We start from the raw sequence: 9,691 nt of genomic DNA on the forward strand, positions 1-9,691 counted from the left end.
TGCTGGTAGAAATACTGACAAGGAGACATGAAGCAGACTCAGGGATCTGTGGATGGCAGATGATATGTAATGATAACATGCCCTCTTCACACTTGGGCCAACTCTGACTTGTCCCAAGCCTAATCAGAATTTAATGTTAGCAAGGTTACAGGACCCCTTGTTTGCTATTGGTTTGTTCATTTACTTACTGTTTTTTTTTTTAGCCCCACCTAGCCAAGGCTACCCTTGGACTTGCTGGTTTTAGCAAGGGTATCCTTGAACTCCTGATTGTCTTGCCTGTAATTTCTAGGTTCTAGGATTGCAAGATTTTGATACCATGTCCAGCTGTTTTTTGTTTGTTTGTATGTTTTGTTCGTTTTTTACCACATCAGACATGATGTGCACTTCACCTCCAGCTCAGATGTTTTTATCTCTTCTTACAAAAAACAATCGTGTTTATGAAGACCTCATGCATTGCCCATACCCAATATTGAAACACTGATCCCACCCCAATTTCTCAGAGGGTGTGGCTGTGCAGTGAAGTTGAGGTTAACTTTGAACCCTGTATGAGACTATCTCTCCACAGTGGATTCAATTCTAATTTGAGCTTTTTCTTTATGGAAATCCAGGAGGGACAAATAACGGTATGGCCTTCTTTGCTCTTGTGTTTTCCTTTGGTCTACTAATGAAATCGGGGTTGAATCTGCTTCCTGTTAATGTGATCACACACTGGCCCTAAGCAACTTGGAGGAGGAAAGGTCTAGTTGGCTTACAGGTCACCATCCACCATTGAGTGAAGCCAGGATAGGACCTGGAGGCAGGAACTGAAGCAGAGGCCATAGAGGAGCCCTGTTTGCTGGCTTTCTGACTCATGCTTAGCTAGTGTTTTTAAACAGCACAGACTAAACTTGTCCTGACAATTATCAATCAAAGCAATCCATAGAGACAGCTCCATAGGCAATTCTGATCAGGGCAACTCCCAGATTGAGATTCCTTTACATGACTTTGCTGGAGCTCTGTTGACAGTGGAGATAACTAGGAAAGATGGCCAGCACTGCTGCTGCTGCTGCTGCTACTGCTGCTGTCTGGTGGAATCTAATGGGATTGTTGGGCACAAAAATCAGGGATGGAGTAGGATGAGAGACATGGGTGTCACACTGCTGGGCAGACCCTACCAATCTCCACCCTTCCCCTTCCTTCTTCCCTCTGGCCTCAGTCATATGGTGGATGAACTCAGCTTCAGCCTCCTGTCAGAAGGGCTGGTGGATACACTCACTAATTCTTCCTTCCAAAATTAAATATTGCACAGCATCAATGCTCAGCTATTACAGGTAGTATGTGCTATCATCAGCATATGTTCCTGGCAGGGAATCCAGGGGAAGATTTTGACTAACTTCCAGAAAGGGCCAAACCAAGGCAGGTAGTTCTCCAGGATGAACATTCAGAGAGTGGCCAGCAGAGGGCAGTAAGATTGTGTCCTGCAGACCCTGAGCCTTCTTTGGGAACACCTTGGAAGGCTCAGGTGGCCTTTGCCAATCCTCATAGCATCATCTGAACATCTCCAACAACAGCAACTGTCTGATTCTCTTACCTTGCATCCATTCCAACCTTTCACTCTCCGACCACAGAGTTCTCACAACCACAGAGAGGCCACCAAAGGGTACATCCAGGATCAGTTCCGGCTGTCAGGATGCTGAACCTGTTCTTTCCTGTTACCACACAGCTGCTGTCTGTTTCCTCTCACGACACAGTACAGATTCAACTGTGAGAAACTTAGGGCCAGCACTCCATGCAGAAGCATGCTGCCTGCTGTCTGTCCAGTCATGTACATCCTTACAGTGCGAGAGCAGGCTGGAGGGCTGGAGAGAAGACTTCTGTTAGATGGACTCCATTGTACCCTTGACCCTGATGAAGATGGAGTGGATGCAGAAGTACCCTTTGTGTGTGTGTGTGTGTGTGTGTGTGTGTGTATGTGTATTCCCATGTAGATTGACAGCTTAACCATTGATAGGTAGCATGTACTGTTAACATGTCACAGGAAACATATTGTGATTGTGGTGATCACACCCCACCTGACAATAGTAGAAGGGTCATGGTCCTGCCTGTAGACACACCGTGACTGTGTTTATTCTCTCCTTCTGTCATAGTCACTGGACGTTGTCTCTTTGCTAGTCAGAGCCGCTTTCTCAGAGCTGTTTTAGTGATGTCAGAGCTTCTGTTTGAGCTACAGAGATATCCCAATGACTTTTGGGTACCTGTGCCAACACTGGGGCTGTTGCTGAACCGGATAGTTGTACAGATGGAATAGAAGCAAAGATAAAGGAGAGTGAGGCCAAAAGATGCCCATGGTGACATCTTAGTAACAAGTTAAAGAAGGATCAGTGTCACATCCCACAGTGCATTACAGCATTTCTAGTGATGAAAGGCCTTTAGCACGGGAGACTGCAGCTCCTGCTTCTGGTTTCTTCAAGAGAGAGAGAGTACCAACACCCAATGAATTCTTCCTTTCTCATTTTGCAGATGTGTTCTATCCAAGTGAACAAACCACAGAAGGTAAGTTGCAATAGGTTGTATCCCTGTGGCCTATTGTCCCCACAACCCCCAGGCTCACCTCTGATCCAGAAGATTGGCAGAAGGAAGAGCATGTGGAGTTCTAAGCTCCCAGGGAAATTTCCCAAGAAGGTCAGGCCTATATAGGCATATATGCCATGGATTAGGGCCCGAATTGTGGAGGATGCTGAGAATCAGCCAGAGGAGGCACCTTCAAGGGTCATCTGGGAGGTTTTGTTTGTAGGGATTCCATTGACAAGTTTCAGTGCCTTGAGGTCCCCATGTTTCACTGACACCTTGTCCAGTCCAGAGAGCAAGTATCAGCCTTTAGTTCCTGGAGAGGATATCAAAACTCTGCTTAGCCAATGTTCTTGTCATTTCCCTTTGTTTGGGGTCTCATAAAGCTACTGTGGATGCCTGGACCCCCATCCTGGGACATTAAAGATCCTGTTCCATCTCTCTGCGTTCCTCCAATGAGTGGTGTTGTTGGCACATTAATATAGTTTAGTCTTTGATGGCCTGGGATTTGGGAGAGAAAATCCCTTTCTNTTCTCCTTGGCATTTTTTGATCCTAGGACACAGCAAGAACTGTTTCCATAGCAGTGCCTCTGGCCAGCCCAGAGTCTGTAGGGAATCCAATTGGCCCAGTGCCAGGCATCACTTTTCCTTAGGCATGTGAGGTGTCCCAAGGATGAGGCTGGGTTTATTCCCACTAAAGCCCCATTTCTTCCCATGATTCCACCCTGTTTGTCTCAGGAGCTGCTGTGTGGGGAGAGGTCAATCCCTTCTGTATCCTGAGGCCTTATGAAGGTTACGCAGAGGCGGCTTGCTTGCTGTCAGTGGGTTAATGTCTGAATATCATGACTCCAATCCCCAGCACCAAGTCCACTCTTGATGGCACTCTGTCTGAGAGCCAGGGATCTTTTAAAGTAATTTAAACATGTTTGAAGTTAGTGTCTCATTTAAATGGGGCATATTAGAATCATTTCCTAAACAGTCAAAAAAATGAGCATGGTCAAGCACACACAAACACAGCCACACACACATACACAGCACAACTCCCCACAAACAACACACGCAACTACACATAAACAACACACATACTTCCATGCACCTGTGCATGTACGCACACATACAATATTCTATCACTCATGATGCTGAGCTACTAGGATCTTTAGTTTTAGTCTAGCCTAGGGTACATCCAGAGATACTGAACCAAAAACGCATTCATATACAAAGATGAAGCAAAACAGGCTTTCCGCACATATGCTAGTGAATATTGTATTGGACTACCATCCAGTATAATTAGAAAAGCAGAATTAATTTTATGTGTACGTATGAGAAACATTTTTGTACCGGTTCCCTAGACCTCAGTGCAAGTCCTATATAGGCAAGTTAGAACTAGGGTCTATAGGTTAATACTTTCTATAAAAATAGCCTTTTAGACTTGGAGGACTCAAGACTACATAGATTTCTCACTAGTGTCAAGTCAAACAGCATTACCCAGTACAGACCCCGAATCACATCCCATCAGCAGGTTGACTGCACTTGCATGTCTTGGTTTTTCTCAATGGAGAGTTAACATCATGTTTCTCATTTTTCTTCCTCATCTGTATATGGACATACAGANCANACAANTNCTCCTGNTTACANANCAACAGGTAAGAAAAGATTGTATAAATCTCTCACTCTAGGTCATGATGCTGAATTTATTCACAGCATTGACTTCCTTGTAACACTTAAGGGGATGGGGTGGTGGGCNTGTGCACTGAAGACTTAGAGGAGTTGGGGATGCCTCCTGATGCTGAGGCCTTCCCTCCCCTGGGAACCCTGTCACTGTCTGTATTTCTGTGCCTGTNGAGGGGTCAGTCAGCATGCTGTCACTGGGCATTTCCCTCTCCCTGTGTGTAGAAGTCAGTATTGGAGTGGGTTCCAAAACTCCCCNGTCTCTACAGTTATTATGTCAGAAGAGACTCTGGTGTTACAGTGGTTAATATAAGACAACCTTCCAGAGAGGTTGGGTGACGAAATGAGACTGATGACCTCTCATGAGACTCCATTCTGATTCACTTTAAATGGGTGCCCAGTTGAGAAATCTGTGTCTTAGTGCAAGTTGGGTGCAGACATTTGTCTTGTTTAAACATGTTGGGTTGAACCTTGATTTTAATGAAAATTTCACATCAGTGGTCTTAGTGACCCTCAATGACAAGGCTTGGGGTCCTCTAGTGTTGTCTCCTTGCCGACAGAGAGTAAGGTGGTGAAGGCAGTCATGTGACTCTGGACTGTGGGGGACCAGCAGCTCCTTCAGGTTTATAATTTAATATTGGGCCTGAAAGGAGTTGTGATACAAAACTGTAAGTGGTGTTTGTGTGTGTGAGTGTGTGTGTGTGTGTCTAAGGAGCTATTGAGAGCCTTTTCCAGGTCCCCATGAACTTCTGTTGTGGCAGGAAAATATTGTTCTGCTCCATAGGTCTGTCATAAACCAACCTGCTCTGCCTTTTCCTGACTGCAGGCAGATGTGGGTCATGGTTGAGGTGGATGTGGGTATGTGCAGTGTGTGTGTGTGTGTGAGGAGCTGGGAGGGCTCTACATTCTCTTTCTCCTTGAAACACACGTAATCCTGCAGTACATGGCACTCCAAGGCCTTATGAACAAGGCACATTAGGTATATTGTCACCATCCAGGACAGATTTAACCCATGCCAACACAGTTTGAAGAAACCTAGGCATCCTGGTGACAAACACAGTCCTCATGTCTAGAACAGAAGTACAAGGTATTAGAGTGAGGGTTCACAGTCAAATTGAGAAGGTACAGGTCTTTACAGGACAGTGTGGCCAAGATGCAGCAGCAAGAGCTGTTCATATCCCATATTGCTTTCAAGTTCATGAGTGAGCTGCCACAAAGTGTACAAGCTCCATTACCTACACAGGACCAACAATGGAGAAACCACCATGTCTTTCCAGGAACAGAATCTGGTTTGGCTCTGAGGCTGGTGAATGGAGGAAGACAGGTGTCGGGGTCGAGTGGAGATCCTTTACCAGGGTTCCTGGGGCACTGTGTGTGATGACAGCTGGGACACCAATGATGCCAACGTGGTATGCAGGCAGCTGGGCTGTGGCTGGGCCGTGTCTGCCCCGGCAAATGCCTACTTTGGACAGGGCTCTGGATCTATTGTTCTGGATGATGTGGCCTGTACAGGACACGAGGCCTATCTGTGGAGCTGCTCTCACCGAGGCTGGCTCTCTCATAACTGTGGACACCATGAGGATGCTGGAGTCATCTGTTCAGGTACAACACAAAAGCCATCATATATTGTCTTCAAGATTGGGCTTTTAGAGGTTACTGAATTCTGTTCTCAGTGCTGTATTTGGGCTTCATCAATAGTGAGACTCATTGTGCATTGTTGAGTTTTTCTCATTCAGAGAACTGTCCAAAACTTTCACAGCTGTCTTGGAACTCTAGAGTTTCTTGGTGCAGAGCTAGGTCCCCAGCTTGAGGAAACACTGGTGTCTTCACATGTTCCCTCTTGTAAGCTGTACCATAGTATCTGAAAGTTCCTAGGTACTGGTTTTAAGATTTAGCATCTAGCAACTCATAGGTAAAATCTATAATCCATTATTTTACCCGAGAAACATCCATTTTATTCCACTTCCTATGGCCCCTGACATTAGTCACAGAGACAGAACCTTTGCAGGACACCTGTGTTGCAGCTCTCCACTTTCTTTTGTTTTGTAGTTATTTGACATTAGCCATAATCATCTTAGGTTAGCCCAGTAGCTAACCTAAAGTCGACGACTCATCGACTAACAGACTAGGTTTCGCAGGATGGTGATGTACTTTGTGCTCATGAACCAGCCATATTGGAGCAGTGAAACAAGGAAGACATGTTTTCCACAGTATCCTCCTAACAAGAGGGTAGTCAGCGGGTCTTCAGCAGCTCAACACTGAGAGTAATTTTGGATGATTACCTCCATGGTCATGCAAAGACGTTTGTAGCCTGTTCTAGTGGTAGCCGTTACTTTCTTACTCCAGATAATGACTTATTGGTGCTCAGGTCCTGGCTTTGGCTGTGGGGTGCATTGTGTATTTCCGCGAGTGTATCTAGGTTTCCGGGTACTCTGGTTATACGCAGAACATCAGTTTTCTGTGTAAAAACACCAACTCTGCCCCCCATGGTAGTCTAGGTGGGGTCTTGTTCTCTGTGTCTAATCTATCTTCTTTATCACAGATGCCCAAACCCAGAGCACAGTCTGGCCAGGTGAGTCTCAGCATTTTTATATGGAAGATCTCTGTTCTTCGGAATCCCATTTTGGGGGCACTTGTTCTTCTCTTGCCACTTTTGTATTTGAAAGGAGGCACTTTCTTATCCCAAACTCAAGTTTGCATCAAATATTTCGGTAAAGTAGTGGTTGCGACACTTGCAACTGAAATAAATACCCACCCATGCAAGGAGCGTTGGCCCTTTTATATTCAAGATCTGTCTGCAAATTGATGTGGACATTCTTTGAACTTCTGAAATCATCAGCATTATCCAAGTCACTCTCTTCTATTTCTGCAAAAACCAGTATTGCTGCACGGTCACCTCCCCACCAACCCACATGTACCGCATGGTCACCTTCCTATGCTATGTGAGATGGATCGAGAGGCAAGGAATGTTTTGTGATTTCAGTTGTCAGGAAAGCCAATTCTACGTCCTACTCTCTGTGGCCTTCGGCCTCTTTCTCCACTCTTCATCTAAATCTGGGACATGGCATCACATGTACCTGTCCCATATTTGGGTCCCCAAATGGACAGACAGAGCTTCTAAGAGAAAAGAATGTCACACAGAGAGGTGGCAGAACATCATGATGTCCTTTGGGCTTTGTTCTTTGCATGAGTGTCTGGGTTGGACCCCTGTGCATAAATCACAAGTGCTGCTCTTGAATGAATTCTGTGTTGTGTGAAGAACATTTTTTTGTGTGTCCATTTGTCTTCTAATCTTATATTTTGTTGCCATTTTCAGATCCTTGGCTTACTACGACCCCAGAAACTACCACAGGTAATGAGTCTTCTTACCGTGGGCTGGCTACCTGTACATCGCAGGTTGAAACCTTGCCTGGCTAATAAGAGATTAAGATAGCATTGCTTGCCTTGCTTAGGATCCTTTGTGTTTAGTCATATACAAAGGAGTTCCACAGGCTGCTGATAGGTTGTTGGTAGAGATCCCTATTCTGTTCACAGCCACACCAACAGCGACAGAGTGGGTGGGACTCTTTCATATTCACTCTGCCCCAGAACCTTCAGCATTCTCCATAAAGTAACCAAGGCAGCTTCTGTTGAGCTCGCTTCACCTTCTGCTCGTCTTAGTAGAATCATAGACTTGCAGCACTTAGTTAATTTTGCTAGACTTCACTTCTCTGTGAAATCATTTGCTATGGTGGTCCTGTCCTATGACATTTTTCTGGAAAGCATCATCTTTGCAAGAGTCATGTGACACGAGACAGCAGAGACTGTTCTTGTCATGCTCCTAAAGTCTAGATGGCATGATTCTTTTACCAACTGTTATTCAGGACAATGCTATTCTTGCCCTAGGGCCCAGAGTCACCTCACTGGCACTATGATGGACACATGAGAGCATGGTCTGTGCCACCACGTGCCCTTGAGAAGACTCTCAGCTTCTCAGACACAGTGCTTCTGTGTCCAGTGTTTCCATCTTGCTAGCACAGGAATCTTGACTACACTTGATGTAGCCTTCCTTCTAATCTAGCTTTGCTTTCTCTCCAGATTTGTTGACTACAACTCCTTATTACGGTAAGTTTGGAATGAGACCAAAGCATAGCTTTCAGCATTTCAACCAAGAGGTTGGGGGAAAGACAGGAATTCTGGAATATTCTTGAAGTCTTTGCTGGAGCACAGCTCAGAAAGACAAGGAGAAGGAATGGAATTAGAACGAGGGCCTATCTTCCCTGTGTACATCCACAGCGATCCACTCTTTCCACGAAGATCATCTCCTACTTACTCCATTCCAGAATTAACGAATAGGTTTGGAAAGAGCTCTCAGAATGCAATCATGTTGTTGGATTCATGAGTGGGACACAAAATCTTCAATATGAGCTCTCGGTGGATATTTCTTATCCCATTCAGAACACCATGGTATTGCTAGAACATCAAGGTTTGGGATGTTGTAAGTCAGAATAGCAGAAATAGGTACAGAGTCCAGAGATTTCTCTCTGTTCATCAGAGAGAGTGACACCCATATTTGCAAACACAGGCACACCGGAAATAACCCCTGGGATAGGTGGCAATTACACCTGGATACTTTGTGTCCAGGTAGTAGAGGATCTGCACCACTGGGCTAAGAGATTGGTACCCACAATCATCTACTAGTCAATGGGTCAAAGAGACTCAACGCAAGATTTTCCCCACAATCATAGAGGACACCTTATTGTGGCTTTGATGGACCTTTCCTAAGGACGGCCATTTTCCATCCACCCAGCCACTGAGCAACCTGTATCTACTCCCACAAAGAACAGCCCTGAGGAGGGGATCCAGCATGTTCTCTGAATATGACCAGGGCTAGTAATTGCTTGTGTTAATTCCTGTCTCTGGTTCTGCGTTAGAGAACCCTAAGCACAAATTCCCTCACTTGACCTTGATGTAGGTGTATGTTTGCACAGCTTTTCAAGTACCGGGGTGGAGTCTGTGCTCATGGTTATAAATCCCTCCAGATCTGTCTCTCATGGGCAGCATGGGGAAAGATATCCTAAGAGACCTGAATGCTCTAAGGACTTGATCTGGACGTAGGGTAGTTACCCATAATTCACTGGACAGATACAAACTACAGGATCCATCCTGTCAACAAATTTTGTGAGGTAGGAGCAGAATGTGGGTACTTAATGACCCCATGAGTAGCATCTTCCTGGAAGTGAGTATGGCCACACCCTTGCTCTGAGGCAGCAGATGAGTACAACTCAGTCTGTTATGCTCAGCATCATGCACAAAGGACCAGGCCAGGCAACTTCTCTTCAAGACTCTGAAATGACTTCTTTTTCTCACAGTTCCTTCAACCGTAGCTAGTAAATCCTGACCTCCTTCAACTCCTCTCTATCCTCTGCACCCTATTCTGGTCACGGTCAGGGCCATCAGCTCCAGAGTGGGTGGGCCTCCAGTATTCTGTCTGTCC

At 45.5% G+C, this 9,691-nt stretch overlaps 1 protein-coding gene across 1 annotated transcript in view; it reads left to right on the forward strand.

Moving 5' to 3' along the window:
• The window catches only part of Dmbt1 (deleted in malignant brain tumors 1), an 86,680-nt gene that overhangs the window by 43,680 nt on the left and 33,309 nt on the right, over window positions 1-9,691 (forward strand). The window contains 7 exon segments of the mRNA XM_021204845.1: window positions 595-623; window positions 2,500-2,532; window positions 5,493-5,533; window positions 5,535-5,817; window positions 6,758-6,787; window positions 7,532-7,567; window positions 8,293-8,319. Of these exon segments, the coding sequence (XP_021060504.1) occupies window positions 595-623; window positions 2,500-2,532; window positions 5,493-5,533; window positions 5,535-5,817; window positions 6,758-6,787; window positions 7,532-7,567; window positions 8,293-8,319 (479 nt within the window).

Source organism: Mus pahari, chromosome 1 (genome assembly GCF_900095145.1).
Source record: "Mus pahari chromosome 1, PAHARI_EIJ_v1.1, whole genome shotgun sequence".
NCBI classification, from domain to species: domain Eukaryota; kingdom Metazoa; phylum Chordata; class Mammalia; order Rodentia; family Muridae; genus Mus; species Mus pahari.